Below are 24,304 nucleotides of genomic sequence, written 5' to 3' on the forward strand. Positions count from 1 at the left end.
TATTTATGTATGTTTGACGAAACCAAGTAGAGCGGATTGGTTGGAAGTGGGACAGAGACGCATGCTAAATGGAGCACAAACATCATGGGCCATCAGGAGGTGATTCATAATTTAGAGTTAGGTGGACACCTTTGTCCAAAGCTCACTCATCACAAACACACACCTTTTTCCAATTTCATTTTTTCTTACCTTTCAAAGCAAACAATGCAGTTTAGTTCTGGGAGCAATACATTTTCTTCAACACAATGTAACAATGTGTAATACTTATAATGGGAAGAAGAAAAACAGTGATTCTCAATAGTGTATTGCATCTGTTTGTTTTTTGGGCATTGAGAAACTTTAGCCCCAGTTTCATTCAATGTTCTTATTTAATTGATACAAAAAAAGCCTTGCTAAAAAATGAAAGCAAAACAAAATTCTCAAATAAAGAAACAAACTGATTGCACAAGGATGTCAACCAAGCATAGACAACATTGAGGCTGAGAACTCATGCAACTGGAACTGTTCACTACCTCCATGTCAAATGAAAAGATCTATTAGAAATATACGATTAAAATCTACAATGATAACCAAGTCAAAAACTAATTTGGATAAATGACTGCAAAAACAGATGTATGTGTGAGATTCGTATCTCAAAGATCCAGGTGGCTGTCTCCAAGCATGGTTTTGTATTGGAAGCATACATGACTGCATTCCTCATCACTGCCTGCATAATGAACATCCAAAGGCCAGACCACATCACCAATACTATGGTTATTGTATGCGTGCAAAGAGACTGAAGAAGATCCATCAAATTCCATCAAGTGCCTTGAAGACCATTTCATACAGCATCTCACCACTGCATCAACTGAATCCCCCCCAAATAACTGGATCCTGGCCCTGATCTGATGGTAAGCCACATAATGTTCAGATTCATTCCAATGTCAACTGCTATGATAAGGACTTAAAGCAGGCCTGAACACCGATGACACTTCAGGAAAGCTGTCATCAAGACTGTAACATCAGGCATCACATTGCTTATTTAAAACGGCAGAGAAAAGACAGAGACTAATTCCTCCATCCACAACCCTGCCCTCCACCTGCAATGTATTCCAGGCAACTGACTTGTTATGCAAGCAGCATATCTGTTGCATTAAAGCACACCCTTCCCTGATTTCTGCCCTCAGAGAAAGAACAACTGTTGTGTGCCGTGTGTGTGTGTGAGTGAGAGTGAGAGACAGAGAGAGAGAGAGTGAGGTGAGGTGGGGTGGGGTGGGGTGGGGATAGCCAGGGCTGCAGAGGGGAGCGGTAAAATGAGAGGAGTACAAGGATCCCCAGTATTCTCATTCCCCTCTTAACAAGCATCTCTCCTTTAGTGCTTACTTGAATTTCATGTGTTTCATCATTTTTGCAAATACTAGGGCCTATGTTTATTATCATCCAAGTTGTTTGCATATTGCACGGAAGGGTTAAACACAACTATTATTTTTGACACAGAGGCCTCATGCTCATCATGTTGTCAGTGATAATGGGATGAACTATCACCACCGCCATTCTTATATCAGTAAAATGTTGTCGAAATAATTTCCAAAAATGTCACGTCTTTGCCGTATCAGTGAGACCCATTATATTGGCTATCGGGGTCATTTTGGCTTTTGCGGTTGTTCTGACCCGCTTTTAAGATGCAGTGATTAAGAAAGGGAGAAGGGGGGCACCACCGCTCGTTTTTAGAGTTACAAAAGACGACGTCCCCCTCTCGCGCGCCAGAAGCAAAGCCGCAGTTCGTAATTGTGAGGCTCGGGAAGCAGGGAGGCATGCGGTGGGCTTGCGCCTCAGGTAAGTACACGGTTCCTCGGAAATGCACTCCCACGCGCTTTAATTGGCTGCAATTTACCATAAACAAACTGTCAGATTTTGTCCTTTTTATGTAGAATACACTGACGCGTAATTAGTCCCTTTCACAATGTTTCATGAAGCTTTAACTTAAGGGATGTTTTGATAGGCTAGACTATAATATTTTGAAGATCTTCATCGAAAATTATAGGCAAAGGCAAACAAATCAGTGGCGTTTCCAATTTAAAACGTTCCATTGTCTTTGTTAAAATTATACCATAAAACGGAAACAGTGTGTAGAATTAAAAACTACAGATTTTGAACGATGTTTATTCAGACATTGCGTGATAGGCTACAGTGTGATAACGAGGGGAGTGAATCAACAGAATGTCTGAATCAGACAGGATTGCAAGGGGGTCTAAACATCTGCAGTCTCAACACTTCTATTGAGTTCAACCCGCTCACAAGACTAGCGCTGTCCAGCGTGCTGAAATCACAGAATACCTTAGCTCATATATTGCTCTCTTCAGACAGTTAAGGATTTATTTTAACTATGAAGGAATGCTTTAGGGTTAGTTGGCTTAATCGGATTTGCTACACCGGACAAGTTTTAAAATGAGGTGTCATCCAGCGGGCACGTCGTCCATTCAGGTATTATTTTGGTATGACAGTGAGCTCTGAGCTCAATAACAATGTCATTCATTTAAATTTTCCCACAGGATTTTTAATGAAGAACAACATTAAGACGCCAATCAGGTGATGGGTTTTCTCCTCAGTTAACTTGGATACAGTGAACACCGGCGCTGCTTGACGACCTTACGGATATGATTTTACCTCTGATGCGATGTGGACTGATTAGTATGAGCTCTATCCTCGCTTTACTTTTGCCGCTGGTGCTATTCGGTGGATTCGTTTTTCCTAAGAACATTTATGAGCGGTCTCTGATGCCGCGGGCTGTCTTACGCTCCGTCGCCCGCATGGACGGTGATATCATCATCGGTGCCCTGTTCTCTGTGCATCACCAGCCCTCGGCCGAGAAGGTTGCGGATAGGACGTGCGGGGAAGTCAGAGAGCAGTACGGGATCCAGCGGGTGGAAGCTATGTTCCACACGCTGGATCGCATCAACGCCGACCCCAACCTTCTCCCCAACATTACTTTGGGCTGTGAGATCAGAGATTCCTGCTGGCACTCGTCCGTGGCTCTGGAGCAAAGCATCGAGTTTATCCGGGACTCCCTCATCTCCATCCGCGATGACCAGGACGGCTCCAAGTGGTGCATCGACGGAATTCCCTCTAGCCAGCCGCCGTCTACCAAAAAACCTATAGCCGGAGTCATTGGTCCGGGATCGAGCTCGGTGGCAATTCAGGTGCAAAACCTGTTACAACTTTTCAACATCCCTCAGATCGCTTACTCAGCTACAAGCATAGACTTGAGCGACAAAACTCTTTACAAGTACTTCCTTAGGGTTGTGCCATCCGACACACTTCAAGCTAGGGCTCTGTTGGACATTGTGAAAAGATACAACTGGACCTACGTGTCTGCCGTTCACACAGAGGGTAAGGCCCAGTGACGACTTACACACATTTTAAATCAGGTATATGTTTGTGTGTTTGTGTGCTGAGCTGGTAATTCAACATTAAACTATTACAGCTTTGAGAGTTGGTTGGAAAATGCCCCAAAAATATCAAGTCCCCCAAGTTCTCTCTGGCTGACTTTCTGTAAATGTGTGTGTGTGTGTGTGTGTGTGTGTGTGAGAGAGAGAGAGAACTACAAAGAGAAAGGGAGAGAGAGTTTGATCACCAAGAGACTTGTATAGCTCTGAGAGCTGACTTCATTCACAGTGAACAAGGCTTATGAGTCCTGTGATTCTACATGAATGCTTACACATTTATTGAAGGATTTCATTCATTTCTCCATTCATTTACTGAATGACATCATGTAAGCTCTAAATGTCGAGAATTACTTTAACAATTAGCTCAGAGCAGAGTTAAATACATGAACAAGTTTTGCTGCTCTACTGCTGCGCCACTCTGCTGGTGATAAGGGACTGCGTCTGGGATTATTATGGTGTCTTATCTCAGAGTTTGGGATGCTGAAACCACAACCACAGTTCAGGCTATTAACTTTTTTGGCATATTCTAGAAGATTCCATTTGCTAGGACAACAAGGCTATCTCATCCTTTTGAGTAAAACAGTCTTTGGCTCGATAATGTGAATAATGATGGTGTTCAGGGGACAGAACGAATCTCTAGGCTCCACTTTGGCTCGAGATGCATAACTGAGTCAGTATTGACAGGGCGTGAGCAGCCAGAATGATTTCGTCATTTCTGAAAATGGAACTACTTGCTACTTGTATCTCACGGGTGTAGGTGGCAGGTAATCTATCAGGCTGTCACTGCAGTCTGGAGAGGAGAGGGGTGAGCTTGTAAATGGCTGCTTAAGAGGTCATTTAAAAATATCTGCTCTAAAATATTCCCAGTGTCACTGTGTGGCCAGGAGCAGATTATCTGCTTTTTTTTTTTGCTTATGGAAATATGTGATTGAAATTCATTTCAGAAAGATTTTTTTTCTCCAGAAACCCTAATAATTAAAATGGCGTCTATGGGTGAATCAGATAGGCACAAAGCAATCTACTGCATGCATAATAACACACAGGTGGATACATACAGCCCTAAGGGACATGAATTGCAAAGCAAGTTCATTTAAAATGATGATTCTTCCGGGTGCTTTGTTTGTGTGGATGGATACAGAATGAATGGAGAATGAGCCTAATATTCCAATTGTCTATCCCAAGAAGACACAATTCCATATGTATTGTCTGCCTCGTCAGTCATGCCAGACTAGAACAATGTTGCTCCATTCTGGCGTCTCATGATAGAGTAGTGCAGATGTGTCCTGCAGCGATGCTCATTCACATTCACAATCACAATCAGCTCATTCACTCAGAAGGGTCTCGGAAAATATGCCTGAGACTAATTTGCTGCACCAGCATGGAAAATGAAATGATTCAGAAGTCGCAGAGCAATATTGTGTCACCTGTGATTTGGTATTTTACATAATTGCTTCTAAACCACAATACAAACTAGCTCCTCCATGTGCTTCATAAAAGGAACTTCTCAGTTCTGTTGATTGACTGACTTCTTTTGATTTATTTACTTACCATATATTTTACCTTTTCAGGAGGGCGCTGTATACGTCAGAATATCTCTTGTACACATACATTTCTAAATGCATTATAACAAAACATTCTTCCACTAGTTTGGCTATCCCAGTCAGACTGTAACTATCCACACCAAAGGGGGGCTACAGTGACCTCTTCTCCTCATGCAGGGAACTATGGTGAGAGTGGCATGGAGGCCTTCAAGGAGCTGGCCGCTCAGGAGGGCCTGTGTATCGCCCACTCTGACAAGATCTACAGCAACGCCGGGGAGAGGCACTTCGACCGCCTGCTGAGGAAGTTACGTGAGCGCCTCCCGAAGGCCAGGGTGGTGGTGTGCTTTTGTGAGGGCATGACCGTACGCGGCCTGCTCATGGCCATGAGACGCTTGGGTGTCGCCGGAGAGTTCCTGCTCATCGGAAGGTGAGGAGCTTGTGTGTGTGTGTGTGTGTGTGTGTGTGTGTGTTTGGGTGTTTGTGTGTGTGTGCAGAGGCATGTTTTCTAGCTCATGGGGAAACCAGGAGTGTATGTTTGTAGCTATAGTGAGTGATTGTGTGTGCATTGTCTTGCATTGTGGTAGGCGAGGTCCATCTGACTGTGCAGAGCGTATAAATATTGAATATATGGGGTATATATACAGAGACACATATGCACACAGACACATACACACACACACACACACACCCATACACACACAACCCCCCTCCCCCCTCACCACTCGCACTCAGCCTCCAGATTCCAGAATATTCATTGTGATTCTTACTGGAGTGTGTGCTCCATCCGTGGAGAAGCTTGGCCATGAATAATGCATGTGTGAGGAGCAGTCACTGTGTGTCAGATCACAGGGAGGCGGGCTAATGTGTTGTAGCACCTCCAGCAGGGAGGAGAATGAAGACTATGGGCTTTCGGGCCTCGCTTCCGGCTGGTGAAACCTTTTCCATGAGCGTGCGCTCCGCAGCCCTTACTGGGAGAGCCGTGGGATAACCACTTCACCGAGAGTCGGGGACGGTCCAATTGCCAGCCCCCATCATCTTCTTCACACTTCACACCGGCAGGCTGTGTTTCACTTTGTTTCGTGGTGTGAGGTCTGCTGCATTACCTGCGATTGGCTCAGTCACAACAAAACCCTCACATCTGGTTGGGGAGCTTGGGAGGGGAGACAAAAGCAATTTAGAAGTAGGAGGAAGCATTTAGGAACACCACGCTTGATTGCCGCACTGTGCACAGTGATGGTGGAGAGTTATGAGATGATGGAAGGCATTAATGGAGTTTTGGCTTCACTGGAGCCCAAAAAAAGCACTCTTAAAAAAACGAAAAAAAATAACCTACTCCAAAATATTGTTACCGGTAGTGACAGAAGTGTAATTTCTAGAGAGGAGTCTGGTTACATGCCAGAAGATTGCCCAAGGTGAAGTGGAGTGAAATTCAATCAAGCTTGACTTTAAAGTTGACTTTAAAAGCAATCTTTTGATTGCAACATCCACCTATGTTGATGTGCACACATATGATGAAACATGAGAAAACCTGCTTGGAAGAACACGATGTTTCAGAGTGAAGGTCCTGGAAATCAGGCTTTTCAGACACACTCAGAAGATGCAGCCTCTCGGAAGAAGCTGGCGGATTCTCTGCTGCCCCTGGAGGTCTCTGTGGACTCCTGGAAAGAGAACAGCAACTGGGTGAGGCAGTGTTTTATGGGTCAAGGAGGAGAGAAGGAGGCCTGCAAACAGCAGCGCAGTAAAGGCAGAGAAACTAAGAGGCACAGGCAGGACTAAACAAGACTCACCACGAGGACTGTGGTAACAGTGGCTGCTGGATCTGTAAGATTAGCCAACAGGACTTTGATTAGCTGCTGGAACTGTTCGATTAATAAAGAAGACTTTGATTTGCTGCTGAATTGTATAGATTAATAAGAAGGACTCAGATTGGCTTCTGGCTGCTGAGCTGATGGTAGGGCTAGGGACCTACTAAGGCAGCATTTGTCCAAGGGGTCTAAGGGACACTGAAAGGGCCCAGGCTTGATGAAATAACTGTGTGATGGCAGGCTGACTGTTCTATAGGACCGTGGTAGCTCTCACCGTTACACTGGCATGATACCACCTGGATGGTGGCCTGGATTTTGACTGGCATGATAATCAGGTGTGTTCAGCTATATATCAATGGGATTGCTATACCAGTGTGTGCTGTGACTACTTTTCTTACAGATTTAGCTTATGTATCACAGCAATACTGCAATCAAAACAGTGTATCAGATTGCATGGTTATCAATACAGTTGAAGGAAAACAAACATGATTAGTTGAACTGTTACAGACACACTTGTGGTTTGTGTTATGGTTCACAGCAATGGTAACCCACTGATCGTTAAGACACTTCTGCACCATCTCTCTTTACCACTGTACTCTGCTGTGCCCATTGTGTTTCGCTTCAATGATGCTGACTTGCCAAAAGGCCCTGGAACAACCAAAACAAACACACATTACATTCTTACCTCTTTGAAATACCACCAACAAAAACAACACATAACCCACCTGCCTTAACAAAAAAGGGGCACTCGCCGTAGCTGGTGTGTATCGTCATCTAAGAATAGGCTGTCCTTGGCATACGTTAGGTGAGGGTGCTGTGAGACAGATGGCAAGACACTCGGAGAGAAATGAGCCTCCAGAGTGAGGGCGAGCGAGCTCCAAAAGCCGCACTATGTATCCAGCAAAGGGGCGGTTGATGAAGAGGAACTCATAAAGGCATGTGCGGAAAGGACGCTAGCCATGTTTACTACTGGCTCTTCACCTTCTGTCATATAGAAATACGGCCGAGACACAATCTAATTTCATTTTCTTTAAAATCACTCCCCGAGTGTAACCAACTCACCTTCCGCTGTAAATCAGTGGCTGTGTTTTAGCGGCGATTACAGCCCCCTCGGTGGGAGAGAGTGCAGGGTTTGATTGGGACCGCTTCCTCTGGTAGCGACAGCGCTTGCCTTGGCAGAAAATAAGGAGGCACTCGATGCCTTGATAAGGTTTTAATGAGTGTTTTTCTTCAGGCATTGTCCTTCATGGAGAACTGCCTGGTTAGCGTCTGCATCTCGCTGATATTAGATGCACTGCACTGCACAGATGGTTAGACAGGCACCGCTTGATTCCTTATCGAGTCTCATTGTGCCTTCGTGAATGTTGGACCGTATCGGTATGGTGGCTTGAAACTTTCCTTTTTCTATGCATAGAAATGAATGGGATTGGATTTTATGTGAAGTTTTGATTTGTTCCACCATCCCAGTGTGTTCCCTCAGGGAAGGGGAGGGAGGGGGGAAGGGGGGGGGGGGGTGCATGTGCACAGAGGAGGACCCGTTTCGACATTCTGGTGGAGCCAAACAGCCAGTCAGATGGCTTCACTAGCAGAAGACACCGCTGATAAAAGCCCTGCTGTAAAACTTATTCCAATATTTCCAGGATCTTTGCAACATTCTGTGAAGTTGAAAGGAAAACACTGCCAGATTTGGGGCTGTCAAGGCCGCCTTTGTGAGCTTTGAACAGAGACCCTTTTACAAACAAAGGGACTGTGATCGCTCAACTCAGCTGAGCCCGGAACAGTCATGCCCAGCGAGATTGTCTCTCTGTCTCATCCTGTGTGGGTCCATGTGTGTGTGTCTTTGTGTCTGACTATGTGTGCCTGTCTGTGTGTGTGTGTGTGTGTGTGTGTGTGTGTGTGTGTGTTTCTTTCTGTCCATCTCTTTGGTTGTGTGGATGTAGGTGTGAGTGACTGCCTGTCCATCAGCTTGCACTTGTCTGTGTGTGTGTGTTTGCATCTGTATGTACACAGATGTGTGTTAAGAGGGCGTGTGTTTCTCTGAGTCTGAACGTAATCCTCTGGTGTTGCCTCGCTCGCCCCTCTCCTTCTCTCTCACTGCTCTGCACTCAGCACCTCTGATTTCTCCTGCATCGAGCACAAGCGGGAAAACACTGAACTAGGCCAGCCTTCCCGAGGGGGGTTCGGTGAACCTGTCCTGCGCTCACTGCTAATTCAAAGACTTTTCACCGACTCAGATAATTAACGCTTAATTACATTATGACTTTTTGACCTCCCCGACCTCTGACCTTCCCACACAGTGACGGCTGGGCAGACCGAGACGAGGTGGTCGAGGGTTACGAGCTGGAGGCCGTGGGCGGCATCACCATCAAGCTTCAGTCTGAGGAAGTGACCTCATTCAATGAGTACTTCCTAAAGCTGAAGCTCAACACCAACACGAGGAACCCCTGGTTTGCCGAGTTCTGGCAGCACCGGTTTCAGTGTCGCATCCCAGGACACCCACAAGAGAACACCAACTTCTACAAGAACTGCACAGGTAACAAGACCAAAGAGACACTGGTGAACTTAACAGAAACTGGGTCCTGCGAAATGTACTGTGTAAAGGTTTTAGAACATGCAATATTGTCATTATGACTGCAGAACCCTAACTGTTCTATGAGGCAGGCTGAGGTATTGCAGTTGTAAGACAATGTGCTTTCCCTAAAACCTTTGGTAAAGGATTTTACTGCTTTCCTCTGGTTGAAGCCTCTTCAACATCTTTACCTGCATAAATGTCTATTGTAAACATATCATACAAATAACATAACATGTTTTATGTCTGTTTGTCTCCCTTCAATACTCTACCGCACCAACAGGTGATCTAGGTAAATTGAATTTTTATGGCACATTGGCAATTATGTTTCACACGGACCCCAAAATAGATCACTTTATGCGCTAGATCACTTGAAACAATGCTCAGAAAGCATGTTTTCAAAACAGTGAAAACATCACACAAACTCACACCAGAAACAGGTCTGACAGTCTGCAATATATTTACGTTTCTGACGAATGCTTTCATTCAATTATGACTGTTTGGGCTTGTGGCCTGTACATCAAAGCAATATCAATATCGCTGATAGATTAAAAGCTAAATGAATTTAAAGACGTATAAACGTAAATATAAACAGGCATGTTGAACACATTTTACCTCATGGAATAATGTACTGTACACGTAGCATAAATCCAACTGTTTTTGTCACTATTTTACCAAGCTAGAGTAAATAAGCATCGGCACCAACCATGCGCTTTCCATGTATCTTCTCCTCTCTTGAAAACAATCCTGTTTTCTCTCTTTTTCCCTACTTTTGTCCTGTTGAACACAAGGCCATTCACCTCTCTGCTTTCCTTACCACACTAAAGTTATAGCTCCACCTGACACACCTGTGAATAGTTGTCTGATAGATGCAGTCATAGTCTCCTGTTCTGTTGCCTTTATTATGTTTTTGATCTAGAGCTCCAAGATGGTAAGTGTGTTTTCAGGTGGGCTACACTGAACCACTTCACCTCAGGAATATACATAGAGGTCGACTGATATAATAGCATCAGTTTAGTGTGCATTGCTTCTCAATTGTAAGATATGGATTGCTACGTAGCAAAAGCTAATGTGCATGTAAGAGGAAGATTTAAAATAGTAAAAGGGATCTTTAATATAATGTATATATATATATCTGTTGACCTCTACTATATACAGTTATTGGGATGCTATTGTGCACTGTTATAGAAACACTATAAGTTAAGGTTTCTTTCCACACGTTTTGTGTATGTTAGTACACATTTCTTTTGGAGATCCCAATAACATGTGTATGATGCACTGCAGTAGGTGCCCACTGGCTGTGAAGCTCTTTGCATGTGGGGAGGACCTCTTGGATAGAGTTATGTTGTAGACAATATAGTCATTGTGTCTGTCTGTGTGTGTGTGCGTGTGTGTGTGTGTGTGTGTGTGTGTGCGTGCATGCGTGCGTGCGCGCGTGTGTGTGCGTGTGAGTGTGCGTGTGGGCATCGCTGAGTTTGTCCACAGAGAAATATGAGGAATGATCACATGTGCTTGTGTGTGTGTGTGTGTGTGTGTGTGTGAGAGAGAGAGAGAGAGAGAGAGAGAGAGAGAGAGAGAATACAGTGTGTGAAATCGTAAGATCACCTCACCAGGGTGCACAGAGGTGTGAGATGCACATCTTAGTTCTGCCTGTAATGATGACACACCCACATCAGTCTGATTTAGCATAGATTCAGTAAACAGTTATCGCTGGATGATATTGGAAATATGATACTGTGGGATGCAAAAATGGGAAAGATGAGGCTCTGTTTAAGACCTCTGTACAATGTCCCAAAGGGAACAATTTAATGTCTCATCGTTGCTTCAATCCTTGACTCTATTGTGGAATACCAGGTTAACACAGAGGGACAGTCTGAAAATAAACATGAAAAAATGAATATAAATATCTAGCATTCAGCAGCTCCTGTTTCCCCCAAAGTATCATATTGTCAAGCACGTGTAGCACAGACTGGATGTTTTCATCACCTTCCTGCATGTTGGTGTAATAAGGACAGTTCAGCAATCACAGTGACAGTACATCTGTATTCAAATGAATGTGCATTGATTTAAATATTCTATGTCAATCATTATTTCTTTACCTTCAGAATGTGGCCTACAATTAAGTATTGAGTGCTCTGAGAACAGGCATTGGGTTGTTGGCCAGTTCACTATCAGTGTATCTTTGCATAAGCAACTTTGCCTCACTGCAGTCCTCTGGGATTGGCATAATCAAGTTTATTTAAAAGGAGGTCACCTACATCAATAAAGTCTTATGAAAAATAATACATCACAGTTTGCTTTGAAGATTTCAGAAAGTAGGGCAGCCACAACACTGCATGTCTTGGTCCATGTATCGCTCCCCCCCCCACACCCCCTGCGCTTGCTTCCCAGAATGCAATGCCTTACTGTAGTTGATATCTGGTGTTAATGGCCGCATCATTTGTAGATCGCCTATACCCATTACCATTTATTCAATAGATGACATATTGGTACAATACTCTGGAGAAAGTGGAGAAAACCCTCAAACCAGATGATTCAGCCTGGCAAAAACTGTCATGCAGTGTGTCATGTCAAATATCAGCTAAATGCTTGTTAGTGCTTCTAGCTGGCTGGAAGTAAAATAGGCTTGTTAATTGATAGGGTGTCCTTTGAAAGACCTCTCTTGTTTTCATCGGAATATCTTAGCTCTGTTTTTTTCCCCTTCTCAGACAATGTGAGTGTCGCACCAAGGGGGAGCGAGAGGGGGTTGGGGTGGGGCGCAGGAGAACACAAATAAATGATTAATACGCTTTCTCAATTAATAATAATGTCACCATAATGCCCATTACTAATTAAATGCTGAGTCGGGTTGCAGAAACAGTTTTGCCGCTCCATGGTAACCAGCATGCCTTTGATGCACTATTTCATGGCAGCGTCTCCTTTGATGCGCATTCCCACAGAAACGTGCCCAGTGTGTCCTCCTGCCCATGGCTCCAGCATAATAGCAGCTCTTTGGACACCCTATCATTACTCCTTATCTCATTTGCACACTGCAGCAGCATATGTTTTTGGCTGTGAAAAGAAGAGGCTTGAAGCTGTGCCCTCATTTTAACCTCCCCAAGGTTAAAATATTGTAAACTCTTTAACCGCGGTATCCTCATTAATGTGAACTAATTCAGCTTTTTTTCGTTTATCAGATGCTATACCTTTGCAGTGTTTTGCTGGTTTTATAGCATGGTATTACTGTGTAGCTGTACATGGGTAATTATGCATACAAACAAAGTCACCTCTAAGCCCTTCTTCTAATCAGCATCCACGGTGTCCTTTGTTTGGGCAGGTTATGAGAGCCTTGAGGATAACTATGTGCAGGACAGTAAGATGGGGTTTGTCATCAATGCCATCTATGCCATGGCTCATGGCCTCCACGACATGCACCAGTACCTGTGCCCAGGTGTGGTGGGACTGTGTGAGGCCATGGACCCCATTGACGGCAGCAAACTCCTGGAGTTCCTGCTGAAGACCACCTTTGCAGGCGTTTCCGGAGAAGACGTGTGGTTCGATCACAATGGTGACTCACCTGGCAGGTAAGTTTTGGGGACACTGCATCCAGGGGGTCTGAGAAATTCATTAACTGAAGAGTAAAGCTAACGTGAAAGTGCCCTCTGATGACGGCATGATTTATGAACTGTGTTGCCAAAACTAAAGTCACAAAGTGTTCATGGGTTGATTATTCTCTCTGTCCCTATCAGGTACGACATCATGAACCTACAGTACGTGGACTCAGGTATGTTTGACTACATCACCGTGGGCTCGTGGCACGAGAGCATGCTGAACATCGATGACAACATTATCCAAATGAACCGCAGCGAGATGGTCCGCTCCGTCTGCAGCGAACCCTGTGACAGGGGCGAGATCAAGGTAAGCCCTCTGCTGCCCCTCAGCCTGCAGACCTCCTGAGGTTCTACAATCCTGCAGCCTTATCCCCCGGCAAAGATCCTTTTAGTCTTACCCCTCAGCCGAGACACCCCACAGTCATGCTGCTCGTTGCAGTTCTGCACCTTATTCAACGGAATCCCTCCAGACCTGCCCCCTGATACAGCTAAGCCCCATGAGGCCCTATAAAGTTTCTTATTTGCTGAATTTGTCGAACAAACTATTTAGTTACTTCTATCAACTTAATATTAATTCCTTCAAGAATGTATTTTAGTCCATGAAAATATAAACATTAAATATTGGACGAACTTTTACAGTTTTAGTTTGTACACTTGATGTCTCTTCTGTACTTGTAGCAAGCAGAACAATTCAGTCCTCTTCATAGACAGCTGTACAATGAACTGTCTGTTTGTACACAACAACCTTACAAAGTTGCGTATCACTAAAATACCCCATTGCTGTGCCCCTGGACCTGCAAGCTGTACCTGCAATTATGCTGTCATGACTCTCAGGCGATGCAATCTTGCAGTTATGGCTCAGTGGAGATCAAGGTTATTACCAAAGTTAATTGGCCTGGTTCTCCGTGGTTCATGACATTTCATCATCCTGCTCCAGACTAAGTTCATTAACACCACCAGGAAGTTTGTGAGGTGTAAACAACTAAAGCTCAGGACTTGACATGACTATGCAGGGTGAAAGGATAGGTAACTGCAGGCAAGTTCTTAAGGCTACATCACATTTACTTGGGTAGCACTTTAACCACCAGCGCAAATGATAGCAAAATGAGGGTATATGTTTATCAGTACTATGGATCCCTAGCGGAATGGCAAGGGCTTAGGGTGCATTATGTGTGGAAAGAAACATCACGTTCAGTGTTATGGATGTCCCATGGATAATGACAAAATCGTTCACTCCTGTTCTACACTTTACTGATGTGACATTGCTATTATACTATGATTACTATTGTTACATTGCTATTACATACAAGAACACTGTTGACTTATGAACAAGATCTAAAATAAGAAGGTTATCGTGAATACATATCACAGTCTTAATCACATATTAAGAGGACAAATACTGGCACCAGTTTGAAATGCTGTACTGTATGCATGTGTAAAAGTAATGTGGATCTATCTGGGTATGGATGGGTATGAATGAGCCAAAGGTGGATGTTCTGTAAAGACAGGGTAGGCTTATGATTCCTTGTCTATCTTGTGCAGGTGATAAGGAAAGGGGAGGTGAGCTGCTGTTGGATCTGCACGGCCTGCAAGGATAATGAGTTTGTCCAGGATGAGTTCACCTGCAAGGCCTGTGACCTGGGCTGGTGGCCTGACGAGGACCTCCAAGGTACAGTAGTGCCCCCCCCCCCCCCCCACCAGTCGGTGTTTGGAAAGATGCCCATTCTTTATATATGTCTTCATCTGTCTCTCTATCTCTGTCTGTCTCTATCTGTGTTTCATGTTGCAGTTTCTCTCTGTTTCACTTCATCTCAGCCTCTCTCTGGCTCTGCCAGTATCTCTCCAGAGTGTTTTTAGGAATCTGGGTGCTTTCACCACTACCATCCTAAATCCATCTCCATTTTTTAAAGTCTATTTTTTAATTACCATAAGGAGCTTAACGGCACAATCGCACTCTCTAGTGTTTACTCTCTGCTGTGACGACTGTCCTTGTCACTTACGTGTGACTTCATTCAAAAAGTCGCCCTTGCAACGACATCCCATCTAGAAATTTCAAGCAGTGAAATTGCTATGCTGTCACTGAAAGTGTTCTTGGTGCTCTCATAATTGGACATAATGTGCTGAAAGCTCGATCTAAGGACAGTTTGACATGGCATACCGCTGACCTCCGTTCCGTCAGACACCCTCTGAGCACCCTCTAAAATGACTCACGGGTTGCTAATGTTTTTCCTGAAAAGCTTGTGAATGTGCGTGGGGTCCTCAGCCGCGAGTGAAGGCAGACACACAGACCGACAGGGAGAACATTAAGCTGTCTCTCCATGCGATGGCTAGTCTGTAGCATTAGCATGGCCAGGCACTGGTTGGTGGACCTGTAATGTCCTAGTTCCAGAGCTTTCCCATGGCACTTCAAGGCCATTCATCATAGTAACTCTCCTCGAGACTCTCACTCCCAGCTTCCTCCACCTACTTGCCTGACAGGCCTACTTCACACTCCAGCAGCCTGTCCTATTTTCAAGGGGCCCTCCATAATGGTCAAAGACAATGCAGCATCTTTACAGGATGCCCTATATACTGTATATGTGTGTTTCATACCTGCATCCTGGATTTCCTGTAAGAAGCCAGCGTAACTTAGAGGGTAACAGCTGATGTGTTCCACCAGAGCTGACCCTGTCAGAAGAGATGTCATTTGCATGTGCGTGACCTGTCACTCACCTCCACTGCAAGCTCGTAGTGACGGAGAATAAGAATAGCAGATGCAGTTTAAATGGCGTGGCAAAAATGAGAAAAGAAAATCTATGAGGAATATGAATCTGCCAGGGAGAGCGTGTGATGTGGCCTACAACAGGGCTGATTTGGATTACATTAGTATTGTGTTTTGATAGTTTTTTCACATTTTACATTTTGTCTCAGCAAGAGCGCTAGCACTTTGCATTAATGTTCCAACATTACTAACTAACGTGAATACACCATGAATTTTAGTTGCCATTTTTGCTGGCATTACTGACCTATCTGACAGGATGACTTTATTGGTTGGTCATGTTACCTAATGGATGACTGTTTACATCAAGGACAATTGATTAGTGAAGAAACTTCTCCATTAAAAACATAAAGTAATATTATGATGTATTATTCATGTTTTATTTTTTATTAAGTTAATTTATATTTACATAATTAATGTTTATTGAGGAAATGTTCATGTTCAATTATGACTTAGTGAAACCTTTTCTTCATCTGGCATTAATGGAGAGACTAATGGACCTGGAATGGGAAACAACAAAATGTCTATCTGACCAAATGCTGGAAAAACAACAGAACAAAACACAACAACAAAATATATTTTACCATTTGTATTCACAAGAGATCAGTAACAGGGCAATGGCATTTGGTTAAAGCATTAACCTCTGGATTGTAAAGTTCAGGGTTTCATTTTGATCAGCCATCTCATCCATTTAAATTTATGTTGTATTTTAGCCTAAGAGGATGTATTTCAGGAGTGGGCGGTATGAACTAGAATAGGGTTGCTGTTTTAATCTTTTTCCGATTCAGAGAAAGCAATAATACGTAGCCAGTAAGTCGGTCAGTTCAATCTTTAACTGTAGACTACCGGTACATGAATATAGGCTATAAATTAGGCTATTACCCTACTAAATGAATAGGCTACTAGCTATTAATGGCATGTAGTTAAGGTGATGTAAGCAATGCTAATGTATCTTGCTAACTTTGGCGGTAATGTATCTATGTTCCCAGGGTCCCAAGTTCTGGTCAGAATTGACCAGCCTGACATGAATGTTAATAATTCTTTTTGTAAACATTTGATTTTGATCTATTTGAATTGAAACCTTTCTAAAGATGAAAGTAATTGTCATTATGATGTGGTACCACTCAGTTTTATTCAAAATAAGGGACAACAACGTATTTTAACATACATACAACTTGCACAAATGTAAATATAAGGATTATAAGCATTTTGTCTATTAAAAAAAAAAATTAAGAATTAACAACACATTTAAAATATGCATAAAATATACATAATAACACTTGTTGTCCTTGGTGAAAAATGACCAATGTAATTTATGACAAAGATACACACCTATTCATATCAGCACCCAACTGCATTAAATGTGACATCTTACAGCTTTACCAGTTATTTCTACTCATAAAACTCAATGTATTACAGACTTGGACATTCATCCATTCATTCATTCATTCGTTCATTCATTCAAGATTGGTCATTTTTGACCGAAGACAAACCAAATGTAACTATGTTAAGTTAATACTATAATTTATTTTATACATTCAAGTCGGTAGGGTGAAGGATGTCATGAACACTTGTGAGTTTAAGGTGAAACAAAAGATTTAAATTAAAGACTGAAGTTACAAAACGGTCATTTTTGAGCAGAACACACTATGAGGGTAACACAGAGCTGGGGAACGTCTTTTTCAGGTTCCCATTATGTGCTACATAGAGCTGAGAAACATAGGACCCTGGGAACCCTGAAATGAACTCACTTTGGCAAGACTCTGTATAGGAGTCCCTCTAGTTAATGTGCAGTGCACACACAAAGTAACTGGCAGGCAAGAGTATGTCTCTGGATCTTGCCTTATTTGTTAATGCAGCCGGTCCGTGTTAAAACTACTGCTGCTGATCACTGAGCCTGGTAGAGTGCCAGAGACTTTTACAGCAGCTGTCTGATGGAATAGGCAGAGTGTCTGAAGTATTCAACAAAACCAGCAGTAGTAACAGCTTCAAGCTGAATGTGCTGTCCATTAGGACACCTTACCAGCTACCATGGAAACTCACCTGAATTATTTTACATTTACACCTATTTGGCAGACACTTTTATCCAAAGCAATTCACAATTGAGGAAGAACAATCAAACTGCACCATTCAAGAATAAGCGGAAAATACCAATTCTAGTCAATCTAACAAACTGTACAGAGAGCAGATAGAAGAACTGCAGAGTAAGTGCGAGAGTGTTAGGCGTATTCTCTCTGTTGCTATTCAAATAGCAGCCAGTATTCAACTGCCATATGGGCAAACAGAAAAAAAGACACATTGCCGGTACTTTGGTCAAACACTGACAGCATTATTTCAGCGGCTGCAGCGCGGTGTAAAAGCCTTAAGTAGAGCATCGCTGGTGAACGGGCGCTCTGGCTCCGCTGCACTCTGCTGCATAGTGTCTCCTCTGCTGGGATGGGTTCTGTCTCACTGGCCAGCCCTCCGTGGAGAAAGGACCTGTTTATTTTTAGTTGGACTGGAAACCTACTTCAGCTTTGGTGCATTGGAGTGCTGGGCACAGGCACAGGGTTTTAGACAGAAAAGCGGCGTGGCAATGCAAAGAAAATTCCACGGGCATTTTTAATTCATGGCCAACTGTGCGCGCGAGAGAGCGGGTCCCAGCACCCTCCTCGGGCTACTTCAGGGTTTTTATGAGTATAAATATATAATGGCTCTCTGCTCTCAGCGGGTCACATGTACTGGAAGAGATCTGGGCCTTCTTCAATCACTCTGACATGCTTTTGTCTTCAGCTCTGACTGAAAAACATTAAAAATTGACTGAAAGTCAAATGAGACACTTCAGTTACATTTGTCATGATTTTTTTAACATCGACTCCTCAGAAGAAAGTGCCCTACTTGACATCAGTTCTCACATTTTGGGGATTAAAATTGTATATTTCTTTCCAGTTCTTGAAAGTCCCTGATGATCTCTCCTTGAACACTTCTTTTGACCTCAAACTCATTACCAAATGTCCATATTTCACCATCTCTGACATTGTAATCCATTTGTTCAATAGAAACTTTTTTTAACCTGTACACGTTTTTGCTTCCTCAATAACACACCTAAATAATACGTTCCTCTTGTCTTCTCTGTGCATGCAGTCTGTGAGCCCATCATCCTGCGGTACCTGGAGTGGAGCAATGCCGAGTCCATCGTGGCAGTGGTGTTCTCCTGCTGTGGCATCTTAATTACCAGTTTTGTCACCTTCATCTTCGTCCTTTACAAGGACACGCCCGTGGTGAAGTCCTCGAGCCGCGAGCTGTGCTACATCATCCTGGCCGGGATCTTCCTGGGCTACATCTGCCCCTTCACCCTCATCGCCCGGCCCACCGTGGCCTCCTGCTACCTGCAGCGCCTCCTGGTGGGCCTCTCCTCCTCCATGTGCTACTCGGCCCTGGTGACCAAGACCAACCGCATTGCCCGCATCCTGGCCGGCAGCAAGAAGAAGATCTGCACGCGCAAGCCGCGCTTCATGAGCATGGGCGCTCAGGTGGTCATCGCCTCCATTCTCATCAGCGTCCAGCTCACCCTGGAGGTCACGCTCATCATCATGGAGCCCCCCTCCCCCATCAAGTTCTACCCCAGCAACCGTGAGGTGTTCATCATCTGCAACACCTCCAACGTGGGCATGGTGGCACCGCTGGGCTACAACGGCCTGCTCATCCTCAGCTGCACCTACTACGCCTTCAAGACGCGCAACGTGCCGGCCAACTTCAACGAGGCCAAGTACATCGCCTTCACCATGTACACCACCTGCATCATCTGGCTGGCCTTCGTGCCCATCTACTTCGGCTCCAACTACAAGATCATCACCACCTCCTTCTCCGTCAGCCTCAGCGTCACCGTAGCGCTGGGCTGCATGTTCAGTCCCAAGATGTACATCATCCTTGCAAAGCCTGAGCGGAACGTCCGCAGCGCGTTCACCACGTCGGACGTGGTGCGCATGCACGTTGGCGACGGCAAGATAGCCTGCCGCAGCAACAGCCTTATGAACATGTTCAAGAGGAAGAAGGATGGCGCCGGAAATGCCAAGTAAGTCCGCCACTTTCTGAGCTCCCTAACCAGCCAGCCGGTGAGCCAAAGTAGCAGACAGATCACCTCTCTGTTGCTCACCGGTGAGCCAAAGTAGCAGACACATCACCTATCTGTTGCTCACCCGTTTGCTGCTGATCCTCTGGGAAGAGGTGGGAAGCTCCGATTAATGCAGGCTGTGCTCCAGACAAGGGTCAGGCCTCTTAAGGTCAGGCCTCAATTAAAGTCTCCCGCAGACATCTTTCATTGGCTGGGTTGAATGCAATTAAAGCCCACATGTCCCAGGAGGACTGCAGCAACAGGGTTCAGGCTGAGCTGAGTTTGAGTTATGGAGGTTTTCCATCATTAATTAAAAGTAAGCTTGATGGAGTAAAAAGCTTAAAATTGGATCAGGTTACCGTGAATTATTTACTTGACATAGTAAACAGCTAACTTCAAAATAAAATTCATAATATATTTATAATATCAGGTTTGTCACCCTCTGTGTTGTGTGTTTATATACATATACTGTGGCTTGGTAAGGTATTCAACCCCTCTGAGAGTCATCATCTTCTGGTTTACAAATGATACTTTTCCCAATCAGTCTTTTCTTTGTAGACACTTACGCTGTAGTATATTTCTAAAGGGTAAGTACGTTATTTTTCTGCTAAAATAAATAAATGAATTCAAAACTGAAATATACTCATTTTGCATAAGTATTCAACGCCTATACATTGACATTTGGAAGATAACCCTTTGACTGCAACAACAGCCTTACGTTTTTTGAGGTGAGACAGTTACAGCTTTGCACATCATTCTGTAGTGTTTTTCTATATTCTTCTAGGTTGATCTCTAGGAATCCCACTCCCAAGCCTTAGTTTTACAACAGACTGCAACAGGTTCTCTTATGAAAATGGAATTGTGTAGAATTTCCAATAATTCTCCCTTAAATTCTACAACGTTTCCCTGTTCCCACAGATGAGTAATATCCCCACAGCAAGATGTTGCCACTGCCATATTTCATGACAGAGATGGTGTTTCTTGGAGGGGGCATTGGCAGTGTTAAATGTACGCCACATGTAGCACTTTTAGGATTGGCCAAAAGGTGCTCCTTTGGTCTCATATTAACCTAAAAACCCTTTCCCATATCTTAAGCAACATCTATACATGCTTAATGTGAATCTTCTAAAACTGAACTCTGTACATTTTGGGCTGATGGTTGGACTGTGGTGTCCTCCCTCCCAAGTTAATATCTTCCTCAGATGCTTGGTTTGGCAGACAGCCTTTTCCCAGTGTCTTTCCCTGACTTAAGCATTTGAATCACCTTGTCTCTTTAGTCTAAATGTCATCGTTCATTTCGTTATTTCATAACCTGGCTGATGACCCTGAGCCGACTATAGTGTAGTAGACTACACCTGCTCAGAAGCAGCACCTAATTATGATAAACTGGTCAAATAAACCATGCGTCTATATTATTGGGGAATAATTTATCATCTGCCTTAATCTGAAACTCCAATGCACCGGGGTTTGAATACTTATGCACGTACTAACTACTACTTAATTCATTTATTTTGAATGTTAGCCGACACATAACTTAAACTGCCTTTGGAAATATACTAGAGCATAAATAATCCTCAATAATAATACTTACTGGGAAAATATGTGCAAGTATCTTTTTTAATTGTGAAAATGGTGATAACTTTCAGGGGGGTGGGGTGGCGGTATACGTTTGCAATGCACTGTACATGTATCTGTTGTATATATCATAAAATACATGTATATTGTATGAATTATGTTATATCTTATAGAACTCATAATTATAGTAAAGAGTATTACTCTTTATATTAGTTTTGGACAGCAATCAAGAAAAGTAAAATGTTTTTTACATGAACCAGAAATGTTTCATGTCTTCACTTTTCTGGATTCCTGTGAAATAACAGCTGTCTTTATTCTGTTCATAGTTCTAATGGAAAGTCTGTATCATGGTCTGAACCAGGTTCAAGACATCCTCCGAAAGGAGAGCACATGTGGCACAGACTATCAGTTCATGTGCGGAGGCAGGAGACCAGCTCCAATCAGACAGCAGTCATCAAACCCTTAACTAATACCTGCCAAAACACTGGACTGGACTTCTCAGACCTCAGCACCAAGACTCTGTACAACGTGGCTGAGGAGGAAGAGGGTGAGCCACTCCGATACAACCCCCCTCCACCCAGCCCCCCCTTGACAGCCCACATCCAGCCGTCGCCCCGGCAACTGCCTCTCAAGCTGGTGGGCGGAGGGGGGGCAGACCTGGATCAGTTCTATGCCCCTGAGCTGCCTCCGAGAAGCCCCCTCCCCCAGTACCTCACCGCCCACTCCCCGCTGGAGGGGTCGACCCGCTTCTTCCCCAGCCCCAACAGGAGCGACATGATCAGCCTGCCCGGCAACGGAGGCCGGCCAGTCTACCACCAGTCCCCACACCTCATCCAGTCCCAACCGGCCTTGCCCCTACACATGGGCGACTACAGCGAGCCGAGCTCCCCTCTGGAGGACGAGGAGGGCGAGGGGGAGGAGGAACGCTTTGGCCTCCTGCATGGCTACATGTACAACAATGCCCAGATCCACGACGAAGAGGAGCTGGTCAACATCAAGATGGCAATGGAGGACTCACTGGCACTCATGCCGCCCTCCCCTTTCCGAGACTCGGTGGGTTCTGGGAGCCCTGTGCCCAGCTCTCCGGTCTCCGAGTCGGTGTTGTGCACTCCTCCGAGTCTAACCTACGCGTCTGTCATCTTAAGAGACTATAAACAGAGCTCCTCTACGCTGTGAACGTGGTGAAAACCCCCATGTGTTCAGTGCAATGCATCATCTCATTCACCTCAGCTCAACACGTTTGGAGGAAATACTTACCCTCATGATCCGAACAAGTTGGTGTTTACAGGAACCTTTTGAACTTTGAATCACAAGATCAGACATTCAATCCCAGTGAACAATCCTCACTACACCAATCTTTTGTTTCTTCAGTTAATCCCTGTTTCCCAAGTCACACCATGTCACAGCATGCTAAGCCACAGTTTTCAAGCTATTATGATACATATAATTGTTTATTAATTCTTATGGAAACATGCACAGACATGCACTCGACACAAACACATGCATAAGCACACAGGCATGAACATACACTTGCACAGAGGGGCATTCACGCACATACACACACACACACACACACACACATACACACACACACGCACACACGCACACACGCACACACACACACACACACACACACAAGATTCATAAATACATACATATGCACACATTTCAGTGTGACAGTTCCATTTAGCGTTCAGTTGTGAAAGTATTTCTAGTAGTTGAGAGTGAGACTAAATCCAAAGGTTACGAAGCCTTTTCAGGTCAGAGTATCAGTAGCAGTTACGGTGTGTTCATGTGATGGAAGACTTGGTTTGACAGCGTCTCTGCCAGGTTATGCTATGTATGAATGTCTACTGTCAATTATATTAAAGGACTAAGAAGGAACCTTCCAGAAACCAAACGTGTGAGTTAGATAAGACGTTACAGATAGGGATTATATTAGTTGCACATATTCAGACACAACCGTTTTGACTTTTTATGGTCATAAAATATAAATTATTTCTTAGACATGCTATCCTCTTTTTGACAAACATGATGGCTTTTTTTATGAAAAGGACAGTTAATTCCAGTGATAATGTTTCATATGTAAATGGAGAGACGCGCTATATAAAGAATACTCATCTGTTTTATTTGAATGTGTTTATCACACTCAATGCAATAATGCAGTTCAGTTTCAACAAAATAAAGAAATTAAACAGTAGATATTTTATGTAAACTACTTATGAAATGAACACCATTCTGTGTTTAAAGTATAGCATCATATTCTTCTGAAACAATGGCAACTGTACATGTGGTAGCAAATTGGGGTATACTGTACATATATATAGAAAGAGAATATAGCATACATGCCATTTAAATAAAACATTACAGACATGGCAAGCTAGAGATAATGTTAAAGTGCCAACCTAACTACTGTCTATGTCATTGTAATATTAATTTGCCTAATTTATTTTCTAACATTTGTAATATTATGATACATATGAGATTACAATTTGTCCATAATTGTATGTTTTTAATGAGATTTCTGAATATTTTAAGATAATAATAATAATAATAATACTGAATACTGACTTGTCATAAAATATTTATTGAATGTATAGGCTTGTGTTGGGGTAACGTTTAGGGTATCAATTAAGTTGTGGTAGTGTGAAATGTTTTAAGTTTTCTATTCAGTAAAAAATACTTTTGGTATTTGCATACATTAGGCCTAGTACCTGTTTTCTGAGTCAGTATATTAGTTGTGAAGATGATATATTTAAACGTAATCAATGCTATGATGATTTTGTAAAATAAATTGTTGTGTAGCTATCAAATATAGACTCAGTAATAATGCCATGTGTTGTTCAAAACAAGGATATTTGTATCATTTCAAGAACATCACCAACATTGCCATAGCTACGATTACAGTGTTTTGTCAAAGTAAATGATATTAAATATTTTTTGTACGA

General features: G+C 43.4%; 1 protein-coding gene across 4 annotated transcripts; it reads left to right on the forward strand.

Annotated features, from left to right (window-relative positions):
- Window positions 1-1,346: 1,346 nt before the first annotated feature.
- Window positions 1,347-24,304, forward strand: grm1b (glutamate receptor, metabotropic 1b). Of its 4 annotated transcripts, none has more exons than XM_031580602.2 (10): window positions 1,347-1,815; window positions 2,532-3,369; window positions 5,144-5,393; window positions 9,069-9,304; window positions 9,624-9,632; window positions 12,657-12,903; window positions 13,069-13,237; window positions 14,473-14,599; window positions 18,812-19,742; window positions 21,683-24,304. In XM_031580602.2, exons 2-10 carry the CDS (start codon window positions 2,637-2,639, stop codon window positions 22,530-22,532), a joined length of 3,552 nt encoding a protein of 1,183 aa, XP_031436462.1. In that variant the 5' UTR covers window positions 1,347-1,815; window positions 2,532-2,636; the 3' UTR covers window positions 22,533-24,304. The 4 variants fall into 4 exon arrangements, with proteins under 4 accessions (XP_031436462.1, XP_012677861.2, XP_031436464.1 ...); XM_031580604.2 differs by having other exon boundaries at window positions 1,351-1,815; window positions 21,718-21,949; XM_012822407.3 differs by lacking the exon at window positions 9,624-9,632 and having other exon boundaries at window positions 1,349-1,815.

Source organism: Clupea harengus, chromosome 14, assembly GCF_900700415.2.
Source record: "Clupea harengus chromosome 14, Ch_v2.0.2, whole genome shotgun sequence".
Classification (NCBI taxonomy): domain Eukaryota; kingdom Metazoa; phylum Chordata; class Actinopteri; order Clupeiformes; family Clupeidae; genus Clupea; species Clupea harengus.

What these genes read in the sequence shown, in the direction of transcription:
- grm1b (XM_031580602.2), top strand. Translation starts at nt 2,637, where the DNA reads ATGATTTTACCTCTGATGCGATGTGGACTGATTAGTATGAGCTCTATC. An exon ending in GAGTTCCTGCTCATCGGAAG is followed by an intron (nt 5,394 to 9,068) that starts GTGAGGAGCTTG and finishes CTTCCCACACAG; the next exon opens with TGACGGCTGGGCAGACCGAG. An exon ending in GATGGCGCCGGAAATGCCAA is followed by an intron (nt 19,743 to 21,682) that starts GTAAGTCCGCCA and finishes TTCTGTTCATAG; the next exon opens with TTCTAATGGAAAGTCTGTAT.